The sequence below is a fragment of the Erinaceus europaeus genome, chromosome 21 (genome assembly GCF_950295315.1).
Source record: "Erinaceus europaeus chromosome 21, mEriEur2.1, whole genome shotgun sequence".
Classification (NCBI taxonomy): domain Eukaryota; kingdom Metazoa; phylum Chordata; class Mammalia; order Eulipotyphla; family Erinaceidae; genus Erinaceus; species Erinaceus europaeus.
Genome location: NC_080182.1, coordinates 4,337,473 through 4,363,492, shown reverse-complemented (window position 1 = coordinate 4,363,492; position 26,020 = coordinate 4,337,473). Strand labels below are relative to the sequence as shown.

The 26,020-nt window shown below is 56.7% G+C and overlaps 2 protein-coding genes and 1 long non-coding RNA gene across 9 annotated transcripts; 1 reads left to right on the top strand and 2 right to left on the bottom strand.

The window, feature by feature from the left end:
• Positions 1–425: 425 nt before the first annotated feature.
• Positions 426–8,555, bottom strand: LOC132535331 (basic proline-rich protein-like). The gene is made up of 5 exons (XM_060180888.1): positions 8,363–8,555; positions 7,942–8,237; positions 7,258–7,413; positions 6,654–6,911; positions 426–1,135 (listed from the first exon to the last, which is right to left on the bottom strand). The coding sequence occupies exons 1-5, from the start codon at positions 8,553–8,555 to the stop codon at positions 872–874; spliced, it is 1,167 nt and encodes a 388-aa protein (XP_060036871.1). The 3' UTR covers positions 426–871.
• Positions 3,673–15,337, top strand: GATA2 (GATA binding protein 2). Of its 7 annotated transcripts, none has more exons than XM_060180293.1 (7): positions 3,677–3,867; positions 8,566–8,703; positions 9,260–9,510; positions 9,852–10,487; positions 12,255–12,400; positions 14,195–14,320; positions 14,620–15,337. In XM_060180293.1, the coding sequence occupies exons 3-7, from the start codon at positions 9,282–9,284 to the stop codon at positions 14,917–14,919; spliced, it is 1,437 nt and encodes a 478-aa protein (XP_060036276.1). In that variant the 5' UTR covers positions 3,677–3,867; positions 8,566–8,703; positions 9,260–9,281; the 3' UTR covers positions 14,920–15,337. The 7 variants fall into 7 exon arrangements, with proteins under 7 accessions (XP_060036278.1, XP_060036276.1, XP_060036275.1 ...); XM_060180292.1 differs by lacking the exon at positions 3,677–3,867 and adding an exon at positions 8,191–8,330 and having other exon boundaries at positions 9,236–9,510; XM_060180291.1 differs by lacking the exon at positions 3,677–3,867 and adding an exon at positions 8,230–8,363 and having other exon boundaries at positions 9,236–9,510; positions 12,258–12,400.
• A 9,210-nt stretch (positions 15,338–24,547) lies between these two features.
• Positions 24,548–25,737, bottom strand: LOC132535222 (uncharacterized). The gene is made up of 2 exons (XR_009546991.1): positions 25,383–25,737; positions 24,548–24,669 (listed from the first exon to the last, which is right to left on the bottom strand). It is a non-coding gene; the product is annotated as an uncharacterized LOC132535222 (long non-coding RNA).
• Between the last annotated feature and the right edge of the window lie 283 nt (positions 25,738–26,020).

Sequence of the window (26,020 nt, the reverse complement as noted above, 5' to 3'; positions counted from 1 at the left end):
CCGGGGTGGCGGGGCCGGGCCGGGGGAGGGGCGAGCGCGCGGGGGCGGGGCCGCGTGGCAGGTTGTGTGACTTTGGGTTTGACCTGCCTGGAGATGAGCTAATCCCGCCGTGTAATAGACTGGGGGAGATAGGGGAAATGGCTGCGCGCTATCTGCGTCGCCATGGGGACCATCGCGCGGCGGGCGCGGGCGGGGGCGCGGGCGGGGCCTGGAAAGATACAGCCTTTGTCGGCGGCGCGTGTCACTCACGGCGGGGACCTCGGCGGAGCCTCCCGGACTGCGGGCCGGGAGCTCCGGGTGTCCCCAAACTCCTCGGAAGACCCCACTTCTCCCTTCCACCGCGGCTTCCCTTCCCCAGAACTCGTCGCCCCCACCCCACCCCCAGTCACCTCGCTCCTTTCCGTGGGGGGGCAGCCCGTCTCCCGCACAACACGCCCTCCAGCTGGAGAGGCTTTCTCCGGGGCGCTCAGAAGTGAGTCCACACGTCCACACCCGCTGGCCCGCACACAGGCCCCTGGGCGCTGTGGACAGGCGCCCCCGCAGGTCCCAGCCCGGGGCCCCCCACTCTCCAGGCGGCCACTCGTGAGCTCGGCTGCACGGACTTGCACGACCCCCGCCCGCAAACACCCAGGAGCCAGCTGGGACCCGCAGGCTCACACGCGGCGCCAAGGTGACCGACCACCCCCCGTGGCCGTGACCTCCGCCCGCGGTGCGCCCCGCCACCGCTCCGTCCAGGGCGCACACGTCGAGGATGCACAGGGCTTGCACGCCCGCTGCTCCCCGCCGCGGATGACACACTGCCCGCTCTCCCCCGCAGCCTCCCGCCGCCCAGGTGTTCCCGCACGCGCGCCCAGAACGCAGGTGCCGGGGCTCACGGGCACCGCCCGAGCACACACCCTGGCCTGCTCGGAGGCAGTCCCCGGGGGCGCATGCGGGCCCGTCCAGACACGCGGGGCGCACCCGGGGGTGCATGCGGGGAGTCCAGGCGGGCGGGCGGGCGGCGCAGGCTCCCGGGCCCAGCGTGGCCCCCGCGGCCGGCTATCGGCTGCCCATCAGTGCGCGGATCTGCGGTGGTAAATGATGCATTCGATGGCGGGCGCATTTGTTGTGCGCGCTCTGAAAGGGCTCCGATAATCTGGAAGGCAGAGATAAGGAACACCATTTATTCCGCGGCACTTTGGAAACAATTCCCAGCCCTGTACAACCCTATTCTCGGGCAGCCTCCGGGAGCCGGGCAGATAACGATTGGCTATTCATTATCTTCGCCGGGAACAAAGATTAGCCGGCCGAGATGAAAAATTACCCCGGACAGCGGCGGAGCCCCGCGCGGACCCCCCTGCCCGCCGCCGCCCGCGCTTCTGCCGAGCGCTCAGCCCTCCCGGCCACAGCCCCGCGCCCATCCCTCCCGGCCAATGTGCTCCCCACTTCCACCTCCATCTCTGGGAGGGGTCTCTCTGCTCCACCTCCCCAACTCTTTTTTCTATTTTTGCTTTTTCTCTTTCTCTTGCCCATGAGTCTCTGGCTTACACTTTTGCCGCTTTGTTCATGTCTCTCTGACCCTTTTTGTCACTTTTTCGTTGTTTGCTCTGTCCCTAGGTGTTGTCAAACCACTCCTCACTCTCCACTGCTTTCTCAAAACAAACAAACACCAAATAACAAAACACTACCCTGAAGTTTCTCAGTCTCTTTCACTCACCCCAGCTGTCTGGGTCGGTCTATCTCTGGTCACAACCCCGGACCCCCCCCCCCCCCAAGCTCTCAGGCCTCACACCTGTCCATGCTGGGCCTCTCTGCCCACAGACCTGAGGCTTCGAAACTGCAGCTGGTTCTGACCAGCTCAGACTAGACTAGCAGGGAGGTAGAAGGTGGGGTGGGGGTGCATGACCCGGAGCCCCCTTCCCTAATGAATGTAAGCCCAGTGGACTGACATTGCTGGGCTGGAGGGAGACAGTGTGCTAGGTGCCCCCAGGGCTTCCCCATGCCCCTCCCAATGAGGCTGGGGGCCTCAGGAGCTGGGGGTAGTGGGAGATGTCCCAGCGGGGCCACCTCATTAGAGCGGTTATTCAGTGTGGCGCTGGTAACGACAGATAAGCCTTATCAGTGCATCTCCCCCTCCCACAGACAGACAGAAAGTGCCCTCACAAATGGCTCCCTGGCTCAATGGCCAACTGCCCTGGTGCTGGGCGGGAGAGCTGGACAGACAACACACCCCAGCACACACTTCCCAAGACCACTTGCGGGCTGGGGTGGGAGCACACAGAGGCCACACCAACACCCACCAGTCCCTACAGGGAGCACCACACAGCCTCCCTCTGCCCCCACCATGGAACACAAGGATACACACCCACAGTGTTCACATGCACACACATGCCAGCTCAGAGACTCAGGCACCAGACGTGTTTCTGACCCCACACTGGCACAGGTCTTGGCAATGGCCACATCCACTACAGATTTCAGGGTCACTGTGGACTTAGGCACACAGCCACAGAAGCATGAGCCCAGGTCCACAGACACTCTCCCACCTGCACTAGGGTCATCCTCTGCAGTACCCACCCCAGGACACACAGCCGGAGTCCCATAATACACAAACCCTCAGCGGCCCACAACACACACACACACACACACACACACACACACACACACACACTCCCAGACTCCCACAATACTTCAGTTCTCAAGGACCCACCAGAAAGCACACTCAGTTCTGCAGACTTCCCCTGTGCTCACAGATGCACGCTTTCACGATCTCACACTCTCTCTGCACAGACTCTCCAGAATGCACACCGACATAAATATACAACACAGTCATACTAGCTCCAGAGAAAGCACCCACCTTGCAAGGTGCCCAAAGGCATGGGGGGGCTGGACACCCACTCGGGGGGGCCCCTGGGGGACACAGGTTGTCCCAGGCCCCTGCAGCCCTCCCCACCCAGCTGTCCCACTCTCTCTTGGGCTCAATGTCCCCAAGGCTACTTTCGTTCTGGGGAGCTGGGACCCCCCCCCCCACAGGGCTGTGTTGAGTGGTGGGACCTGAGCAGTGAAGGACCAGACCTCACCCACCCAGGGCCAGGAGCATTCTTGGGGGAAAGGCTCCCACTCTGTCCCTGCACTCAGTCTTCCCACTCCCTGCTGAGTGAAGATGGGCTGGAGAGACTCCTAACAGCCTGCTCCTGAGAAGGCTCAGGTCTGTTCTGGAGCTGGTGAACTGGGGTGCAGGCAGGCATGAGGAGAAGGGCTATGTTTACACTTCCTCAAACCAGCCCGGGAGTGTGTGGCTCTGTGTGTGCATGTGTGTGCGTGCGTGTGCACGTGTGCAACCCAGACCTCCCTTCCATGCGGGGTCCACACAGCCGCGCGAACACGTGTGCACAGATGTGTGGGTGTCCGTGTGAGCACACGGGAAGCGGGTGGACGAGGGGGGAGGCAGCTGTGCTGTGTCGTGTGCCCACTACTCGTGAGGGTCCTCAGGGACGGTCTCATAAGAGAGCTGCATCCCGGGCGCTGGGAGCCGCCTGCAGTGGGGTTCAGGGCGTCTGCGCCCCAAGTGCGGCCGGAGGAGCCCGGGCACCCCCTTTCCCCCTGCAGCGCTCCCGCCCCCTCAAAGTGCGGTGGAAATAAAAGGCCGAGCTTCAGCGGGGAAGGGAGAGGCCGAGGGAGCCTAGGAGGTGCGCCAGCCAGTGGTGTCCTACTCCCCACTCCGGCTGTCCCCCTGCAACAGAATCGGACCCGGAGCATCATGCGGGCCCTGGGCAAGCAGCCCCGGCCCTGCTGTTGAGGTCGCCGTTCAGACCCCGCTGCCGCCAGTGCACCCTGCTCAGCTCAGGCCTGTCCGCCCGCCCGGGGGCGCCGCCTGCCGCATCTCGCTTGGTAAGTGCCCCTCGCCTGGCCGGGCCTTCCAGCTCCAGGCTTGGCCCAACGGCGACCTGACCCTGAGTGCGCCGCCTGCCTGACCCCAGTAGCAGCTGACTTGTGGCGCGGCCAGCTCCCAGAACCCCAAGTCTTCGGGCCCCAAATCTGAACGAGCAGCTGAGGAGTTGGGGACAGTAGGCCCATCTCGGGCCTTCCACCTTCCCATTTCCTGGCCGAGCTACAGGCCGTGAGTCCTGGTTACTCCCAGGCCCTCGCAGAGCGCTCCCCTCTCAGCCTCCTCCCCTCCCCCGGCCAGGGCCTTTGTCTGGGCAGCCCCCCAACTCCAGTGCGCAGGAGCCGGGCCGCTGAGCTGCGGCTGCACCTGCCAGCCCGGCTGGTCCCGTGCGCCGGCTTTGCGCGGCTTAACCCCGCTCGCTCCGCTCCGTACTGCGCCCCTGAGCTCCCGCCCGTAGGCCCTTTATCTTCATCTTCGGCGGCTGGGATGCGAAGGGGGACAGCTCTGGGTCTGGAAGTCTGTCGACCTCGGCTCCAAGCCCGAGTTGGAATCCATTTAGTGGGATTTCAATAAGAATGGGCCCGCTGCGGGCTCAGGGATCTGCGGGGAGAGGCTGCGGGCAGCTTCTGACTTCGTTCCCTTGGAGACCGCAGGGTTTGAACTGGGGTGGCCCCAGCCACAAGGGGGAAGGTCTGGCGTCCAGGGTCCCTGGGGTGTGGGGGCCGCTTCATTCCTGGAACTCGTCGAAGGAAATTCGTTGTTTTGGAAAAAAAGCCACTTCTCTCCCCCAGGGGTGGGGAACAGCTGCGGCGGGCACCTCATGGTGGCATCGGTTCCTGAGCAGTCAGGCTTCGGGAAGCAGGTAGGGCCACGGCGGCTGCTTGGCCTCTGGAGAGAGGCCCCAGGCCGGGCTGACAAATTGCAAACAAATTGCAGCTAACGAAACGGATTTGCCAGTTGTCATGGTGTGCCCACCACCGGGTGCTCAAAGCCAGTGGTGGCTTGTCCCGGAGGGAGAGGGCCTGCAGGCCTCGCGCAGGGCTGTCTGGGGAGGCCATCCAGCAGAGGCATGGGGGCAGGGGTGTCAGAGCCCTAGAAAGAGACACGGAATCTTCACAGGGCCTTGACCCTGGTTACCAAGACATCTGGGATGCTGTGTTGGTGTCTTCATGATCCCTAAAGCCCAGCATGCAGATGGGAAGCCTTCAGATTTGTGGGGGGGGGGGAGCTGGAAGTGAACTCTGAAGAGCAGGGAAGGCAGTTGAGGTTCTCATTCCACCCCCCTCTGCATACACATACACACACACACACACACACACACACACACACGCACGCACATACACACACGCACACTCTGTAGGAACTGGCTGATCTACAGCCTTGCAGTAGACGGGACTTGGGAATCCCTGTGGCTAATGGGCCCCCACTTCCTTTTCAGTGCCCCCTACACAAGGCAGTGTAAATCTGAGAGATCACTGGATTACAAATTAAATATTCCTATGGAGATTGGTTTCTAAACAAACTGATTTATTTGGAACCCGCTCCCCCCACCCCAATGACCAACTAGCTGCTCATCAGAAAAGCTGAGAAGAATTAGGTTTACCAAGAAAGGACAAACTTAGGGTCCCAGAGGGGCCACCTTGAATGAGCGAAGTTTAAACAAAGGATATCAAGCCAGAGAGCTGTGGGGTGCATCTGAGCTACAGCCCTTTCAGGCCCTCCAGGACCAGATTTAGAGTCCCTGCCATGAATTTCCAGGGTGATTGCACTCCTGGACTTCCCAGCAACTAGGAATCTTGAGTAAAAGGCCTTTCAAAATTCACCTTTGCAGCCGGGAAGCTCCTTCTCACCTCAGGAAAGTGACCGAGTTTGGAATTGGAGTCGCCTGCACAACCTCACCCCCCCACCCTTGGGAAGGAGCAAAACAATGTGAAAGGGAAACCCCTGAAGGTGTTTAGAGACCCCCCAAGTAGAAGCTGGAATAGGCCTAGTTTCCTATAGCTTGGTGATAGCCACCCGACTCACCCCAGTCTCTGTCCTCTGTCAGAGGCTACCCTGGAACTCCCTAGCGGCTTGTGTGGGGCCAGATGTGACAGGCTAGTCTGTGCAGCCCAGAGAGAGAGAGAGAGAGAGAGAGAGGCTGGTGTTGGGGGTCTCTTTGGGTACACACACACACACACACACACACTCTCTCAGTGATCCCATTTTGCTGGTTTGCTGGGTTTCTTGCCGCCCAGCTCCCCCATTTCTCTCCCAGACTGGCTCTTACTCTTTCCTGCCGGAGACCACAGCCATCCCGCTTCCAACGCAATCACTATAAACTTCCAGGCGGAGGCCTCAGCCAAGCCGGCAGCTCGCCTTTTCTGGGAAGCCGCCCCAGCTCCACCCAAAGAGAGAGGACCAGCAGGCCTCCCTGCCCCTGTCTGTCTGCTCTAGGCCGGGATTGCTGGAGTGGGGCTGCTGCGGTCTCCCGAGGCCCAGCTCCTGCATTGCTTAACTGACGGGCTAAGCGGCTAAGCGCAGCGATTTTCTGAGCCGTGGAGCCGGGTAATTAAATCCCCGCTGTGCCCCGCTCTGCGCTGGGCAGCTCTGGGTGTGTGTTGGGGAGGATGCGTTTGGAGGGGGGGCTGTTCAGCGGGTCACCTCCACCCATTCGGTGTTCAGGACCCGGCCTGGAGTGTGTCGAGGCTGCTGGGAGGAGCCTGAAGCCGAGGCGGCTGTGATGAGATCGCATACCCACCAGGGCCTGGGCATCTCTTGCTGAGCCTTTGGGGGCGGGGGTGGTTACCTGCGTCCAGGGGTCTTCGGGCGGCCACCGCCCCGCAGCTGGGGCGCAGATCACAGTCTTGCACGAAGCTTCCGCTGGGCTCTGGCGCTGCCATCCCGCGGGCAGCCAGGGGGCCGGCTGCCTGGGCTCTCCGGCCGGAGTTCTAGCTGGAGCTGGACAGCCTGGCCGGACTCCGGAGGGTCGCGGGCACGGTGTTTCTGGGCAGCTTCGTGGGACCCCGGGGACTCGCTTACCGCTCGAAGTTAGGCGGCGACCTCCCTTTCCGCGCGGTTGACGAATTGTAAGTTACAGGCCGGGAGGAGAGAGGCACACGGCCGCCCGGCCCTGCTTGCAGGCAGCGGGAACCGCTGAGCCCCGGGGCCGCTCACCTGCCGGGCCGGCCGCCACTGCCCAGCCCGGAGTCCCGACTCCGGCTCCCAGCCTGAGCCATCTCCCCCGCGGCCCCGGCCTCCCGCTCGCCCGTCTGCGGGGCTCAGCGCCGAGCAGCCGGGCCGTGAGCCCCAGAGCCTAGCGCAGCGGTCCGCCGGCGCGGGAGAGTCCCCGCGGCCCGGGCACCCAGGTCCTAACCGGGACGGGGTTCCCCGCCCCCAGCCCCATCCCGTACCGGAGCCCCGGCCTCGGACAGCCGGGCGCCGAGACCACAGGAGCCAGCGCCACCCGGCGCTGCCCAGAGCCGGTCGGGAGCGGGGGGCCGGAGCGCACCGCGGAGCCGGGCCCGGCCGGTAGCCCCCCGAGCCGAGGGGACCGAGGGCTTTCCTCCCTCCTCGGATTATTAAAAAGTTCATTTCCTGGCGAATCGGGTGACGTCAGGGGCCCGGCGTCGCGGTGGCGGGGCCGCCGGGCCCGAGAAGCCGCCTCCAGTTACCCAATTACCGACTGTCAATCCCGCCTCCCCTCCCCCACCCCGGGGGCGTCCAGACCCCCGCTCCCCATTCCCGGTCCCGACCCACCTGGGTCCTTCTGGGCCGGCGGGTCAGAGCAGTGGGCCGGCGAGGAGCAAAGGGCTGGAGGTCCCCCTGGTCATCCCCCCTGGTCCCCGCACCTGTCTCAGTCCCCCCAAATTTCTTTGTTTTCGACCCCCACCATACTCTTGGCCTTGGGCCCCCCTGGAACCTCGGTCCCCTCTGTCTCCAGGCTGGGAGAGAGCGAGGTCTCTGCACAGGGCCACTGGAGGTGACCCTGGGGACAGAGTTCTCGGCCGCCACCTCCCCGGCCTCCCGGGGAGCCCTAGAGTGCCCACCCCCAACCCCCAACCCCCAAACCGGAGAAAATGCCTCCCTCTGCCCGCGGGCGTCTCCCGCAGCCGGCGTCGGCGCCAGGCCGGGTCTCCGCGGCCTCGCCCCGGGCAGTTCGGCCGCTGGGCAGCGCAGGCCACGCCCGGGAAGGGGAGCCCCCACCCCCCGAGCCTCCGGGCCCCCTCGCCCGCCCTGCAGTCCCCGGCGGCAGCGATTCCCCGCCCGGCCCGGTGCCCGCGGGCGCCCCGCCGCTCCTGCCCCTCGTCGGCTGCCCCCTGGCCCCAGCCCCTGGACAGCCGGCGCCCGAGCTGGGGAGGCAGCGGTCGGGGTCGCTCCCCGCTGGGCCACCCTGGGGGGGTGAAGGAGCTGGAGCCCAGGGTGAGAGTGCGGGGTCCGAGAGTGGACGCGCGGCCTGGCCTCGCGGGGAGGGACCGGCCTGCAGGTCAGTGGCTGGGAGGGGGGCTCAGAGGTCACGGTGAGCAGAGGGGGCGCGGGCGGGGGGGGGCGCTGGCTTTGGGGGCCGCGGGGAGGGCGCGGGGAGGGGGCGGCCGGGCTGGTCCCGAGTCGGCGGCCCGAGGGGCACAGCCAATGGGGGCCGGAGGCTGGGCGGCGCGCGGCGCTGATTGGCTGGCGCGGGCTTCATAGGCGAGCGCGGCCCCCGCTTCATGTCTGTGCAGGAGCGGAGCTGGCGCCAGGGCGGCCGGCGATGCCGAGGGGCCGCAGCCGGGCGGGCCCGGGGCCGAGGCGCGCGCTGCCCCCCGCTCCCGCCGCCTGAGCCCCGCCGCGCCGCGCGCTCTCCCTGCAGCGCTGCCATTGTAAGTCAGGGCTGCGGGAGCTGGAGGGGGTGTCTCCGGGGGACCGCAGGCCGGGGCGGCCCGGTGACGGGTGCGGGGAGCCTGGGGGCCAGGACCCCACGGCGTCTCCCCGGGGTGCGCGCGGCAGGCCACCTCGGCGGGTGGGACCGTCGGCCTTTGGGGGGGGGGCGAGGCGCCTTTGGGGCGCGACCCCAAGTGTGTCCGCGCGCGTCGCTGCAGTCCTGCGCCCCAGGCTGCCCAACTTTGGGGCTGTGTATGTGCCGGCCGAGCGGGAGTGTCTCCGCCGCTCCGCTGCCTGTCCGTGCTCTCGGGGCTCGGGCCCTGCCCGGCGTGCACCGGCCCGGGACTCTGGGGTCGGGGTCCCCACAAGAGGGTGCTCGGGACCCTGCCCCCGTCTTTCTTTCGTTTCGCGCCGGGCGCTTTCCTCCCACCCGGGACTCCCGCGGCCGGCTCGGCGGGGGCTCAGGGCGCCCGGGCCGCGGGTGGGGGTACCAGCCCCCGGCGGCGTCCTCACGCCCCCTGCCCCGCTCAGGCCCGTCGCCCTCTCCCCGCGCAGACCGGAGGCCCCACTGCCGGCCATGGAGGTGGCTCCCGAGCAGCCGCGCTGGATGGCGCACCCCGCCGTGCTGAACGCGCAGCACCCTGACTCGCACCACCCGGGCCTGGCGCACAACTACATGGAGCCGGCCCAGCTGCTGCCCCCCGACGAGGTGGACGTCTTCTTCAACCACCTGGACTCGCAGGGCAACCCTTACTATGCCAACCCGGCCCACGCGCGAGCGCGCGTCTCCTACAGCCCCGCACACGGTGAGCGCGGGCGCGGGGGCGGGGGGCGGCTGCCCGCTCCCCGGATGTGGGGTCGCGGGGCAGAACCGGGCGGGGAAGGTGGGGGTCCGCCGGCCTCTGGGAGACTCTGGGCCCCAGAGGGCTCCTGCCCGCTTCCAGCTGGCCCGTGCGGGCGCACTCCAGGCCCTGTCCTTGCCAGTGCCCAGTGGACTTTCGCCTGCCCTTCCTGATTCTTGCCATGGGCAGTGCTGGGCTTCTGGGGGTCTGGGTGAGGGCTGGGCGATGGTCACTGCTGGCCGTGGGGGAGCTGTGGGCCTGGGCGCCCGTGACCCCACTCTCTGACCGGGTCCCTCTCCCCGCAGCCCGCCTGACAGGTGGCCAGATGTGCCGCCCTCACTTGTTGCACAGCCCCGGGCTGCCCTGGCTGGATGGGGGCAAAGCCGCGCTGTCCGCAGCACACCACCACAACCCCTGGACCGTCAGCCCCTTCTCCAAGACTCCACTGCACCCCTCAGCCGCCGGGGGCCCCGCAGGCCCCCTCTCCGTGTACCCAGGGGCCGGGGGTGGCAGCGGGGGTGGCAGCGGGAGCTCGGTGGCCTCCCTCACCCCCACTGCTGCCCACTCGGGCTCCCACCTCTTCGGCTTCCCCCCCACACCACCCAAAGAAGTGTCCCCGGACCCCAGCGCCACCGGGGCAGCGTCCCCGGCCTCCTCTTCTGCCGGGGGTAGTGCAGCCCGCGGGGAGGACAAGGACGGCGTCAAGTACCAGGTGTCACTGACCGAGAGCATGAAGATGGAGAGCAGCAGCCCTCTGCGTCCGGGCCTGGCTGCCATGGGCACCCAGCCCGCCACACATCACCCTATCCCCACCTACCCCTCCTACGTGCCCGCCGCAGCTCACGACTACAGCAGTGGACTCTTCCACCCGGGAGGCTTCCTGGGTGGCCCTGCCTCCAGCTTCACCCCCAAGCAGCGCAGCAAGGCACGCTCCTGTTCAGGTAAAGGCAGAGGACAGGGACCCATTGGAGTGGGGGACAGCTTATACCTGGGGACGGGGGGGTGGGGTGGGGGTGGGGGTGGCCTGGGATAGAGGGCAAGCAGCCCCCCCCCAAATCTGGGGGGGGACAGCTTATACCTGGGGACGGGGGTGGCCTGGGATAGAGGGCAAGCAGCCCCCCCAAATCTGGGGGGGACAGCTTATACCTGGGGACGGGGGTGGCCTGGGATAGAGGGCAAGCAGCCCCCCCAAATCTGGGGGTGCTGAAGTCCTTTATCCAGTAGCCCTCAGCAGATGTTGGAGACCCCAGAATGGGAGAGAAGGGACCCTAAAGCTTTGGTTCTTGAGTACTATTGGCAGCCCCAGAAGTTCAGGTCTCTCCCCCGGCCCTCCCTTCTCCAAGGCTGTCCACCGCCAGGAAGAAAGTGGGTTCCCCTCACCCCCCCCCCCAGACACTTTTGGACAATTTCTGACTTAGTGTGTGAGCAAATGCAGGCTGCAGGTGAGGGTGGACGTGTGCTTCTGAGTGTGTGCTCGTGCAGGGGCTGTGCCCCAGGCTCCAGGTCTGCATGGAATCTGGTTCTCCCACTCAGCCCTGCAACCTAGTGTATTCCATCTCCCAGATCTCCTAGGGAGATTTCCCCTGGAGCAGAATTCCCAGGACCGGTTCCCACTCCCTGCCTGCTGGCATGTCCTTCACGCTCCCTGCCCGAGGGCTGGGTCAGGGGACTGAGTGTAGGGGCCAGCGTCCCTCTGCCCTCAGTGGCCGGCTGAGGCTGGGCTGGGTGGCTTCAGGAACTTGGGCAGCCGGGGGATCCTGCAGTGCCGCCTCCTTCCTGTCCCCTTCTAGTCAAGAGGAAGATTTTTAAGGGTCTTTCGCTCCTGGTTCTAGGCACCGCTTTTTCCTTGCTTGTTTGTACCAACAGTTGGGTTTAAACAGAGAGGAATTGCCTCGATGACATGATGCCACCTTGTTGGATGGCTACTGCTGGGGGTCCCTATTCTGCTGGGACCAGCTCACTTGTCTTTAATGAGCCCTTGTCCCCAAGTTTGTTTTACATTGTATTGGAATTCCAGATGGTCCTTTAAAAACAATGACAAAACAAAAAAAGCAAAACAAAAACCAAGAAACCAGCAACAACAGAAAACCAAGGTCATTCTGTCTGCTTAATCTGAAAATGAAAGGACTCTTTTCTCTTTTATTTTTTAAGAAGAGCAACTCTGATCCAAGTCCAGGACTGAGTCCTAGGGCCCCAGAGGAAGGTTTGGGGGAAGGGACATAGGACAGAAAGAAGGATGCTGCACTGGCCAGAGTAGAAGTCTGGCCGTGGGGGACGCCCCATGTGGAGTGCAGTGTGGGGAGGAGGCAGCTGCAGCTGGGGAGAACAGAGAGGAAAGACTGGGCAGAATGGAGGGGCACCCCAGACCTGACCAGGCTGAGCTGGGTGACTCTGGCTGCTGCCATGGGCCAAGTTTTCTGTAAACACCCTTTCCTGGCCACACACGGGGAGCCCTGGGGCTCTGGTTCTTCACTTTCTTCCCTCCCTGCTCCCTTTCCTTCTCTAAAAGGTGCTAAGAAGGGGATTTCCACCTTAAACTACTCTGCAGCTCCTCTTCTGTGGACTGGATCCCCCTCCCCAACCCCTTTGTTGGTCTGGGGCTAAATCACCCCCACCTGGAGCAGCCTGAAGGGGGGGGTGGACGGGTGGATCGAGCCTGTCCCTGTCACCTGTAAGTGGACCTTGTGTCTCTCCCCGACCCCCTTCAGAAGGCCGGGAGTGTGTCAACTGTGGGGCCACAGCCACTCCTCTCTGGCGGCGAGACGGCACCGGCCACTATCTGTGCAACGCCTGCGGACTCTACCACAAGATGAACGGGCAGAACCGGCCACTCATCAAGCCCAAGCGGAGACTGGTAGGCAGTGGGCACCAGGCAGGTCGGGGCACAGGTGGCTAGAGAGGGGGCCCCTGGATAGCACTCAGGGGACACACACTGTCAAAAAATGTATATAACAAAATACCGTTCAAACGCCAATGTCTCCTTTTATAATTAAAATCATTTGGGGTCGCTCACTTTCAGGCCAAGTTTCCCCCCCCCCCCGCACCCCCAAGGGCTGGATTTCCTCCCCTGTCTCCCACCAGGTGCCCTCAGCCTGGCCCGCTCAGGGAGCCCCAAGCCGGCTGGCCATTGAAGGTCTGACTCCCATTCCTGGTGGCCTCTGTTTAACTCTTTTTTTTTTTAAATGAATAATAATAGAGCCATGAAGTAATTTTCCCCGCTGCCCAGGGAGTCCTCGATACCTCCCAACAGTCTCCTCCCGCTTAAATAAAACACACACTCTCACCAGCCACCAGAAAAACCTGCCCTTTATTATTTTTCCATGGAGTCACCTATACTGTGTATTTTCATTTGAGGGATTTAAAAAAAAAATGCCCTTTCGGATCTCCTGTCGGAGTTTCCTATCCGGACATCTGCAGCCAGCAGATAAGGAAACTTCGCATATCTGTTTCCGGGCTCCGCCGAGTTTGCCAGAGCGTCCCCTCGGCTCAGTCCTGCCTCTAGCTGGGCTGTTTTGAAATTTCTGATACCTTCCACTCTGCAAATAATGCACCCAAGGCTAAGAATAATAAATATATTTTTTTTCAGGGCGAAGTGATTTATGAGGTTTAAATCGCTGGCCTCTTTGGGTCACCCCCACAGGCTCAGCCTCTTTTTTTTCCCCCCTGGATCCAGGGCGGGGTGAGGGCCCCGGGTGGGGGTTGGGGTGGAGGATGCGGTGTTGGCCCCTGAGTCAGAATTCCAGCTTCGCGCTGCTTACTCACCCTCACCCCTCCCCGCCCCCCATGGCTGCAGGCAGCACTGCTGCAACCTGGCCCCCCTCCCCCTGCCTCCACCCCTGTTCACACTGGTTCCCGGGAAGTATTGGGGGACCTGTGTTTTCCTGGGAGTGGGACTGGGATGGGGTGGGGGTAGGGGCACCCTGCTTTGGAGGGACTGAAGGCTTTCGTGCCTCCAGCACCTTTCTCCAGAACCCAAGTGCCGATTTTCAGACCACGTTGCCCTGCACCCCTTGAAGACAGGGGGCAACTTCAGAGTTCCAGGGTCTGGGGGAGCTGGGAAGACAGACTAGTCCTATCCATCCAGTCTAGGAATGTTCTGGATCCAGGATGGTCTCCTCTAGTTGTGTCAGGGGCAGTGGAGGGACCCAGTTTAGTGATGATTAAATTGTTCAGTTTTACTTGACTAGCTTTGTGGGGCTCCCATCCTGCATGCAGTAAATGTTTCTCATCACACCCAGGACAGCTACAGGGTTCCCCTGCCCTGGCCTCAGGGATGGGGGGGGGGGCAGGGTGATGGGTTTTGAGGGAGGCAGAGGAATGATCAGCCAACCTGCTGAAGGAAAGAGCATCTCAGCTTCCTCAAGTGTCCCATCAGGTGGGGTGGCAGTGGGGGTGGGGCGGGCCTCATCTTGCCTCACTGCTCCAGCAGCCCAGGCCGCTGAGATCAGCTTCCAGAGAGCCCTTTCTTCTAAAGCCCCGAGGTGGTTCAGGTCTCAAATTCTAGAACTCCAGAGGGCTCCGAGGCGCCTTGATCCCCTCCAGAGAGTCCCAGTCCCAGGCTGAGCAGGATGGCGGGGTGGGGGTCGGGGAGGGAGGTCGAGATGGGGCGTGGGAGCCCAGCCGCCTGACGCCACCCTGCCCCTCCCAGTCGGCCGCCAGGAGAGCGGGCACCTGTTGTGCAAATTGTCAGACGACAACCACCACCTTATGGCGCCGCAACGCCAACGGGGACCCAGTGTGCAACGCCTGTGGCCTCTACTACAAGCTGCACAATGTGAGTTGGTCCACCCCACCTGCCCCGCCCCTCCCCGGGGACGGCTGCTCTTTGTGCTGTCCTGGCTTGGCTTGGCTTGGCTTGGGAAGCGCCTGCTGCTGGCTGCGGGCTTCTCAGAAGAGGGGGCAGAAGAGGGGGCAAGCTGGCTGGACCCAGCACCCCTCAGACACAGCCGGAGTCCAGAGGGCTAGAGGCAGAGGCCTCCCCGTTTCTAACAAAAGGATCCTAGGGGAGCTCTGCTCTGGGAAGGGAGCCGGCCTCTTCCTTGATGGCTCTGTGCCTGCCCCTACCCACTCCAGGTGAACCGGCCGCTGACCATGAAGAAGGAGGGGATACAGACTCGGAACCGGAAGATGTCCAACAAGTCCAAGAAGAGCAAGAAGGGTGCCGAGTGCTTTGAGGAGCTGACCAAGTGCATGCAGGACAAGTCTTCACCCTTCAGCGCCGCCGCCCTGGCTGGACACATGGCGCCTGTGGGTCACCTCCCGCCCTTCAGCCACTCGGGACACATCTTGCCCACGCCGACGCCCATTCACCCCTCCTCCAGCCTCACCTTTGGCCACCCCCACCCGTCCAGCATGGTGACCGCCATGGGCTAGGGGCAGGCCCTGGCCAGCAGACAGACAGACACGGCACCCCTGGAGGCTGGGTGCTGGAACCCAGGATGGGTAGACGGAACCCTGAGCTGCCCACCCCTCCCTGGACTGAGGCCACCCCGACCGCCTGCGGGGGCCCCACGCTGCCCTGCGGGCCCCTACTGTGAAGACTCCCACCCCTCTCTGGGCCCGGTGCTGCCCAGGCAGGGTGGCCATCATGGACAATTTGGGGGGCGGAGAGCAGAAAGGACAGCTTTATCAGGACAAAGGAAGGGGGTAGGGGAAAAGCAAAGGAAAGAATGTGGAGAAGGAAAAAGGAGTTGACAAAAAAATACATAATAATTTATTTTGCTCCTGTGGCTAGGTAACAAGGACTGGGAGATTTCAGGGGGGCAGCTGCCTACTGTCCACCCCCCCCCCACCCCAGTCTCAGCCTGCACCTTCTCTGGCTGCCCCCTCCCAGACAGCCAAACTCCAGGCCAGGCCAGCTCCTGGGAGGGAATCTCTGGCCAGGGCGGCCCAGCCAGTGCGTGCCCTGCGTGGGCCCCGAGAGCAGACAATCACGGGCGGTCCTGCGCAGATTCCCAGGCCAGGGCTGGGTCACAGGAAGGAAACGAGCTTTTCTTGGGAGGGGAAACGTCTCCCAGTGTGCTCCCCCAGGCTCCGAGGCTGAAGCTGGAGTGACCCAGGTCCCCTGCACAGCCCACCCATAGCCCGTGCCAGGTGTTCCCTGTATATAGATCCTTTTTCTGCTAAATACCCCCTTCCCTTCTTCTCCCAACCCCATGACAAAAGGAAAAAAAAAAATTAAAAAAATGCATAAGCTTAACTCTCTGATGAGTTAGTTGTTTTCTTTTTAAACTCATTTTGGGTCCAGTCACTTGTTTGTCTCCACAGAGCCAGTGTGACAGAGAGAAATGAAACCTGCCAACCAAGGCTTCACAGTTATTTTGGGAAAAGTCCTTGGAGGCCACAGCTCTAGAAGGGGGAGCTGGGGCCAGGGGCAAGGCCTGCTTGCTCCTGGCTTTCTGGGGCATTGGACTGGCAGGTGGCAAAGGCAGGAGCCGGGTGTGGGTCCTAGCATGGACCCAGGGAGAGGCCAAGACTCTGCTGGGGTCCCCAGACACACCGGGGTTCTGCTCTGCTTTGCACTGACTTTCTGGATCCTCCCTAAGGTACAGCTGTACATAACCGTGTCCAAGCTAGATTCTGTATGCGGCAGTGGTGGGTGCTGGGGGCCGGCTGGTGGGGACCCGGCCCAGGAAGGGGGTTGTGCTGAGGAAGTCAACCAAGTGCAATATGGGCAGCCGATCCATCGCTTGGGGGTGGGGTGGGCGGGGAGCCGGCACCACAGCCAGGAGTAACTTATTTTGTACTAGTCTCCGCAAAAGTAAAAGAATCGGCAGTATTTTCTTGTTTTTAATGTTTTATTTGGCTTGTTTTATTTTGGATTAGTGAACTAAGTTATTGTTAATTATGTACAACATTTATATATTGTCTGTAAAAAAAAATTGTACGCTATCCACCTATTCCCTTAAAGTGAATACTGTTAAGGATAATAAAATACTTTTTTTTTTGTGAAAACCTTTGGCTTCTCTGGTGAGGTCCTGGGGCTTTGGGGTCCCTCAGTGTGGAACTTAGAAGGGAAGGGCTCCTGGAGTGGGGAGTGGGTGCCCCCCTCCCCCACCTGCTCAGAATTGCTCCTGTGGGAATTTCCTCATTCTTAGCTGACTTGGGCTTGGTGTCTTTCACCACTGATGTCATGAGTTTCTGTCCCCTTAAGTTAGCAATGTCAGTCCCAGTCGCCATGACTGACGTTGTCTGAATGTGATACATCTGCTCACCACAGCCCGTGACCAGATATCTGCTAGTTAATAACTGATCACTGTCACTTAATCACCAATATCCCATTAATGCTTCTGATTGCTAACATGCCTGATCTCTGACATCTGCAAGTGTTTTCTCCTGCCAGTGTGTCCTGCAATCCTATGTGTGCCGGTGGGTCTGGTCGTGCATGTGTCCTGTGTCCCCCATCAGCTCACCCATCATGTCTTGTTGTCAAGACCACTATGACCGAGCTGGACCTAGTTCCCTAGCTGGTTTAGTCACCATGTTTGTGATCACTCACCCCTCTTATCCAATCACTGAAGTGTTGATCACCAATGCACAATGTCACTAAAGTCCTAGGTCAACAAGCAGTGAGATCACCAATGTCATTGATCTAGGGTTTTCTAATCAATGACAGATCGGGTCATTCAAAGGTGATTGCCAACATTTCGATCACACCATTTCTCATCACCAATGTCTCCTTAACAATGACCTCAGTCCCTTGCCTGCAGTCACCAATGTCACTAAACTCTGACCCATTGACTGCTTGATAACCAGTGTCTCTGACCAATGACCTTAGAATCCTCTTACCAACGTTTTCATCAATGAGATTGCCAAGTCCCCGAAGACCCATGTCCCTGGCACTCCTGATCACTCTGGGTTGATGTCACCAGTCACTCAAGTTTCTGCTCACTAAATACACTCTCGGCTGCCAGCAGACCCCCATCCACCAAGACTTCTGGGGATCCCCAGGCATAGGATCTGGTCACCAATGTTTCCTCTGGTCTTGGCCATCTGGTAGGTTTCAGATGCTGTCATCACAAATGCTCTGGATACCCCCATCTCATCCTCAGCCCCTCAAGTCCTTGGTCAATATGACTGACGAGTCATCATTCTGGTCACCAACAGCTCTGAGCACTGCTCCTGAGCCCCAGGCTGTGTCCACCAACCCTCCTAATTGTCTTAATGGATGACATCACCCCTATGGCCCCTCTGTCTCTGATTACTGATCACTCTCATCCTATGTCCCTCATCAATGTCTTCTTTATCACCTGGGTTTGTTGTGGTGACTATTCTTTCTGGACAGCTCGATGGCTGTGATCAGGCTTCTGCTATGTTCTTCTCCCCTAAGACTGCTGGCACTGGCCAGGAAGGCCAGAACATTCCAGGTGTCCAAGGTGCCCCAGTCTCTTAGGACAGAGCATCCCACTAGCCTCACTCTGATGCCAAGCAGACAGTACCAGGTAGACAGGCAGCCCAGTGAGCATGGTCTCCCTGTGCCCTTTTATCAGCAGTGGGCATCCCATCCTGGCTTCCTCTCCTCATGCTGTGGCCAATGTGAGGGCAGGGGCAGTTCTGCCTGTGCCCACTTGACTGTGATCTTGCACCCAAATGATTGTGTGCTCAAGCTTGCACGCTCATGTCTACCTGACACCTTCCACACACCAGGCACCACTCCAGTTGTGGTGCTGCTCTAGTGAAGAAAACATACTTGAAGCTCTGTTCTTGAGGAGCTTATGCTCTAAGTGGTCATCACAATGTGACACCCAACACCTGGTCTCAGTCCTATTTGCCCGGCCCTAACCCCAGAGTCCAGAGCCAGAACCTGGAGCCCTGAGCTCAGACTCTACAAACTGCAGTGTAAAACTCAGGAACTAAAACCACAAACACAGAGACTGGGGCCTCAACTGCAGAGCCTACAGTGCTGTGCTCAGAACCCAGCACTTTACAACCAAGAACCCTGAGACAGGAACCTAGAATCTAGACATGGGAATCCAGATCTTAGAACATGGAATCCAGAACTCTGTGTGTGTGTGTGTGTGTGTGTGTGTGTGTGTGTGTGTTCTGAATTCAGATTGCCAAATCCACAACCTAGAGCATGGAGCTCAGAACCTGGAACTTAAAGAACTTGGGGCCCAGGGGGCTAGAATCTAGATGTAGGCACCTAGGACATTTCTCAGAACTTGGAGGCCAGAATCCAGAGTTGGGGGGGACCACTGAAAGAAGCCCCCACTTCTCCAGTGCTCCACCATCTTCTGACACCTGTCTCGGACACCCCCACAGGTGCTGTGGATGATGTCAGGGGCAAGAGTGTGCTGTCACTCCTGCGTCCCGTTGTCTCTCAAGAGCTTGGGGTGGGTGCTTCTAGAATGTTCACTGAGTAGATGTGTTTATCTGACTGATGTTTGTTGGCAGTCTGTTCTAGGTGTTCAGAGTGGATACAACACACAAAGATCTTGCTTCTTCCAGTTGCTAGGAAATTTGAAAGGGAAGGCCTGTTTCTGATCCCTTGCTGGGGACAGTGGTGCTGGAGGTGGGGGGCATTGTGTCATGACTGGGTGGGGGAAACACCCTGGTTTTGAAGGTCAGGTTCAAGCTCCAGCAAGTTACTTCAAAACAGTGGAGTCTCAGGGACTCCTGCTTTGAAACTTCTGTTCTCTGAGGCCCCATAAAAGGATCCGCTCCTGACAAGTCCCTCAAGGCTCAGAGTCACCCTGCGGGTAGACAGTTTCGATGCCGTCTTGCCCCTGTGACTCCACAGGGTCTGGCGCCAGGGTGCTTGTGGCTGTTTTGCATTCGGTGGGGCTGGCGCCTGGGGGCTCCATCTTCCCGCCAGAATCCTTCAGGCACAGTCTACGTTCAGGCACTTTCTACGTTCCAGTTTCGTTTGACCATGTTGCAAAGTCCCTCCGGCCACTGGGAAGATGAGGGAAGCCACCTTCCCACTCTGCAGAGTGAATGTGGCCCCAGGAGACAAGATTTAGGAGGAATGCTTGCCATCACCTGACCCAGGGGAAGGACAGACTCACCTGAGCAGCCAGACAAACAACAGGGAGCTAGTTCCAAAATAAGTAGACTGATCTAGAAGGAATTTAGAGGTCCGGCAGTAGAGCAAAAGGTCACAGGGGTTGTTTTTAGGCAAAATGATAATGTATGCAAATTTTATCTGCAAAGACTTTTAAGACCACCAGGGAAAGTCAGAAAATTATGGTGAATGGAGGACACACATACACACACACACACACACACACACACACACACACACACACACACGGGGGGGGGGGGGAGAGAGAGAGAGAGAGAGAGAGAGAGGAAACTAGCTTATCTTATACTTTCAATATTAAACAGGATTCTAGAATCACAATTACTCAAACCTTGTGGATGGACTCTAAAACTAAGCACATTAATGGCTCTGACTTAAAATTTTTTTTTAATTTTATTTATTATTATTTTTCTAGTATTTATTCCCTTTTGTTGCCCTTGTTTATTGTTGTAGTTATTATCGTTGTTATTGATGTCATTGTTGTTGATAGGACAGAGAAATGGAGACAGGAGGGGAAGACAGAGGGGAGAGAAAGATAGACTCCAGCAGACCTGCTTCACAGCTCATGAAACGACTCCCCTGCAGGTGGGGAGCCAGGGGCTTGAACTGGGATCCTTTCACTGGTCCTTGCACTTTGTGCCATGTGCACTTAACCCACTGCGTTATTGCCTAACTCCCGGCTCTGACTTTTAAGCCAGTGGGTAACAAAGTAGGTATCTTGGATCAATGCAAGGGTTATTTAATCAAGGGAAATTGAGATAAGTAGGTAGTTAGTACTCATGGGTAATGACCTATTCAGAGACTGAGAACCAGCAGCTTGTGGCCTTATCCTGCCAACAGATAAGTTTTGTTTGTATTTCATGCTGCTTTACAAAAATGTGAATGGGCTGCAATGATTACACGAACCCCCCCCCAAAAAAAAAAAAAAAAAAAAGAACATACACACTTAGTTGTCAGGACCTCACTCCTGCAGATTCTTTTTAAGATAGAGACAGAGTCGGAGAGGCAGAGAGCTATCAGAGCACTGAAGATTCTCCCAGTGCAGTGGGGGACAGGCTCAAAGCTGGGCGGTACATGACAAGCAGGCACCCTCTCCAGGCCTTGGGACTACAAAACAAACAGAAAAACACCCAGGGGATAAGCTTAAATGTAGAACAAAAGGCATTCAGACTTCTATACAATTTTGAAAACAAACTACACACATTTTCTGGCTTTATTTATTTATTTATTTTTACCAGAGTACTGCTCAGCTCTACCTTGTGGTGGTGACAGGGATTGAACTTGAAACCTCCAGGCCTCAGGCATGAAAGTCTGATGCCTAATTGTAATGTTCTCTCTGGCCCATCCATTATTATTATTATTATTATTTTTTTACTTATTATAATTATTTTAGATAGAGACAGAGAGGGAATGAGGAAGGGAGGGAGGGAGACAGAGAGAGACAGACAGAGAGACAGACAGAGAGAGAGAGAAGGGCATGTGGGGTTAGACCCTGAGGAGATTTGGTGTTTATGGGGTCTTTTCTCCCCTTGGGTGAAGACACACACACAACCAGGGATCTCACTGCTATATTCACCCGTTCCTTTATGCCTATACCTGCTTAACTTAGGGACACTGAGTTTGGGTCCCAGTGTCACCCCCCAGATCCTTTTGGGCATCTGAGATTTATTGAGGAGTCAGTCTGGACACCAGCCTTTGTGACTCGCCCTGCAGGGCCACCTAGTTGGCCTTTCTCACAGCCAAGTTGGCAGAGTGTGTCTGAAGCCTCAAGGTTGAGTCCAGTCTTATTTTTAATAATAATTTTTAAATTATTATTTTTATTTATTGGATAGAGACAGCCAGAAATTGAGAAGGAAGGGGGTGATAAAGAGGGAGAGAGTCAGAGAGACCCCTGCAACACTGCTTCACCACTCAAATAGCTTTCCCCCTGCAGGTGGGGATCAGGGGCTCGAACCTGGGTCTTTGCACACTGCAGCATGTGTGCTCAGCCAGGTGAATCACCATCTGGTCCCTATTTGAGTGGACTTAAGTGGGTATTGGAAGGGCCCTTGAGCAAGCAATATGTCAGTGTCTCTGTAGCAGGAAGAGAGTATCAGAATTAACTGGGGATATAGCTTCTGAAATGAATTCAAAGGTAATAATTCCAAGATTTAGTGTTAAAAGCTCATACAAATATTTCTCTCTTTTCTTTTCTTTCTTTCTTTCTTCCTTTCTTTCTTTCTTTCTCCTCCAAGGTTATCACTGGGGTTCAGTGCCAGTACTATGAATCCACTGCTCCTGGTGGCCATTTTCCCCCATTTTTTTGGATGTCAGAGAGAAATCAAGAGGGGAGGGGAGATAGATACAGAGAAAGAAAGACAAACACCTGCAGACCTGCTTCACCGCTCATGAAGCACCCCTCCCACTGCAGGGAGGGAGGGAGGGGATCGAACCCAGATCCTTGTGAGGGTCCTTGTGCTTAGTATTATGTGCATTTAACTGGGTGTGCCACTGTCTGGCACCCTTTGGAAGTCAAGAGCTAGCTCACCAGGTAGGGCACATTCCTTGCCACGTGAGGGCAGCATCACAGGGGAGTGTCACAGCGCTGGAGGAAGCTCCAGGGTTGTGATGTCTCTCCTTCTCTCTGCCTATCTAGTTGAAATAAAAGTGATATGCAGTGGAATCATGCATGCGAAGGGTCTTAGAGCTACAAGACAAAAACACTCATGAGGTTGGCCAAACCTCAATGCTAAATGAAAGGCATTTACTGAAAGGTCAGGAAAACACTAATTAGAAGGGACACATGCACCCTATGTTCAGAGCTGCATTGTTGACAATAGCCAAAGAGTGGGAGCAGCCTAAATGCCCATCATCAGATGACTGGATAAAGAAACTGTGGGATGTATACTCCATGGAACACTCTGAAATTTCAAAGAGACAGTATTACCTTCTTTGGAATAAAATGAACGGAACTAGAGATAACTGTGCTGAGTGAAGAAAATAAGGAAGTGAAAGACAACTACCAGGTGGTTCTGCTCATATGTGGAAATCTAGAGGACTGGAAGTCGGGTGGTAGCGCAGTGGGTTAAGCGCATGTGGCGTGAAGCACAAGGACCCGTGTAAGGATCCCGGTTCGAGCCCCTAGTTCCCGATCTGCAAGGGAGTCGCTTCACAGGTGGTGAAGCAGGTCTGCAGTGTCTATCTTTCTCCCCCCCCCACCCTGTCTTCCTCTCCTCTCTCTATTTCTCTCTGTACTATCCAATAATGACAACATCAATAACAACAACAACAATAACTACAACAATAATAAAAACAAGGGCAACAAAAGGGAAAATAAATAAATTAAAAAAATTTATATATATAAAAAGAAATCTACAGGACTGATATACATGGAATTGCCAAAACAGAAAAGCAAGCAAACTGCAAACTGTCTCTAAGACTCTGTGAGAACCACAGTAGTTATTGGTGGCAGGGTTGTGTAAGCGAAATTTTGGTGGGGGGCCGCCCGGGGGGTGGTGGTGCAGTGGCTGAGGGCACATGTTCCAGTGCGCAAGGACCAGGTTTGAGCCCCTATCTCCACCTGCAGAGGAAAAGCTTCATGAGTGGTGAAGCAGGGCTTCAGGTGTCTCGTTGTCTCTCTCCCTCTGTATCATCCCTTTCTTGAAGTAAAAAGTAAAAAAAGATATTTAAAAATATTATAAAAATAACTTTGGTGGTGGATATGGTGTAGAGCTACAACTCTGTAATTAAAAAAAAAACTTTCCCCTTTTGTTGCCCTTGTTTTATTGTTGTAGTTATTATTGTTGTTATTGGTGTGGTTGTTGTTGGATAGGACAGAGAGAAAGGAGAGAGGAGGGGAAGACAGAGAGGGGGAGAGAAAGACAGACACCTGCAGTCCTGCTTCACCGCCTGTGAAGCGACTCCCGGCAGGTGGGGAGTCGGGGCTGGAACCGGGATCCTTATGCCAGTCCTTGCGCTTTGCACCACGTGTGCTTAACCCAGTGCGCTACCGCCTGAACCCCCACCTCTGTAATTTTACAGTATTGTGAACCAATTAAATCACTAATTTAAAAACATGTAAAAAAGAAAAAAAGGCATGCTGAGAATATGCACCCCAGAGAACTGAAAGCAAGTCCTCAGATATTTATCCACCTGTAAGCACAGCAGCATGTTCACAGTAACCCAGAGGGACATGACCGTGTGTCCGCTGACTAGCTCAAGAGCCAAAATGAGGTTTATATTTACATATATCATCCAGTTTTTCAAAGGGAGGAAGTCCATGGAGCTGGGAAATGGCACACCCAGGAGACAACATACTGTGGCTGAGAACCCAGGTTCAAGTCCACGGCACCACGTGGGAGCTCCTTATGTGGGATGGGGGAGCTTCATAAACGGTGGAACAGTGCTGTGGTGTCCTCCTCTCTCTTTCTGTGTCTCTGTCTCTAAGATTCAAAGGAAAAAATATGAAAAGGAAAACAAAAAGAGTCTTCCAGGAGGATTGGCACAAAATCCTAGTGGGTAAAAAAAGAAAAATGCAAGGCGATTTTTTTTTTTTTAGTTCATCTTATTATTAGTGATTTCATAGTGGTTTATAAGATTTTAGGATAATAGAGGTATAGCTCCACACCACTGCCACTACAGTTTTCTCAAAGTCTTAGAGATGGGATGGCTACTTTTTTTTTTCCTTTTAATTTTGGGTGTCTCAGTTCTCTAGATCTATGTATGAGTGAAACCATCCAGCAGTGGTCTTTTACCTCCTTACTTCATTGAGGATAATCACTGCCAGGTCCATCCATCTTGTCCAAGAGGACACAATATCATCTTTTTATAGAGTAGTATTCCATGAGGCATAAACCCCATAACTTCTTTATCCAATAGTCTGTTGATGTGCATTTAGGTTTCTTCCATATTTTAGTTTTTATGAATAATGTAGCTATGGACATAGGTTTACATATGCCCCTTTGAACTGATGTCTTGAAATAAATGCTCAAGAATGCTGGATTATAAAGTACTTCCATTTTTATTTTCCTAAGGATTTGCCACACAATTTTCCATAATGTGAGCTTGCAAGGAAGACAATTCTGACACCTGCTCCGACGTGGGTGCACGTTGAGGACATCGCCCTGCGTGAAATAAGCCAGGCACAGAAGAACTCTAAGCCTGGTCTCCGAAAGACACACGCGGTGTGGTTCCAATGATGCCATCGCTAAAAAAGTCAAACTATAGACAGAAGGAGGGGGAGTGGTGCTGGGGAGGTGGTGGGGGGAGTTGAAGGTCTGATGAGAAAAGAGTTTCAGTTTGGCAAGATGAAAGTCTTCTGGAGATGGCGGTGGTGACATGGTACGACATGAATGTTCTCAGCGTCACTGAAGTGAGCACTTGAAAATGAGTAAGAAGTGCAGCTGGGGTAGTGAGTGGCCCAGCAGTAGAGCCTAGAACTTGCATAGATGGAGCAAGTGCTCTGATCTCAATCTTTCTCTCTTACTCATAAAATAAATAAACTGCTTTTTATTTTCCGGTATACCAGGGCCTCCTGCATATATGGTTTCAATGCTCCAGGCCAATCTTTTTTTTTTTTTTTTTTTTTTTTTTTTTTTTTTTTTTAGATAGAGGGAGACACACCGTAGCTCTGAAGCTTACTACAGTATTCCTGTATGGTGCTAGGAGCTTGGACCTGGGCCTTACACATGGCAAGGCAAACAGCTTACCAGGTGAGCTGTTTCTCTGACCCCTAAATAAACCTTTAAAAATGGTTAAAATGGGGGACCAGGTGATGGCACACCTGGCAGAGTGCACACATTACCCAGGTCCTTACCTAGGTTTGAGCCCTCCTCACCTGCAGGGGGCCAGGAAGCTTCAGAAGCAGTAAAGTAGATCTTCAGGTGTTTCCCTTTGTCTCTCCCTGTCTTCCTCACTCCCACTTTCAATTTCTCTCTGTCCTGTTTGATTAGAAAAAAAGACATTAAAAAAAAAAAGGAAAAATGGCCGCTGGGAGCAGTGGCTTCATAAAACTGGCACTGAGACTCCATAATAACTATGGTGACAAAAAAAAGGTTAAGATACTCAGTTTTATTTACTCTTAAACTTAATTTATTTGTAGGTTCTGTTTTCTTTTTATTTATTAGTGATTTAATATTGCCTTACAAAATTATGGGAGAACAGGGGTATAGTGGTACAGTTCCATACTATTTTTACATATTTTAAAAATGCTTATTTGCATGGGCCAGACAGACCACAGCGCTGCTCAACCAGGCAGCTTACAGTGGTGCTGGACACTGAACCTGGGCCCTTAAGTATTCAAACCTTGTGTCTTAAAAACCTGAGCTGTTTCTCTGCCTTAAGACAGTCAATTTTCTGTTATGGTATTTCTCACAATGACAACTGTGTGGGAAGTGAGGAAACCATGAAGCGTCTACAGGAGAGCCAGGATGTTACGCTCTCAGAGCCAAATCCCAGAACAGAAGCCATGACACT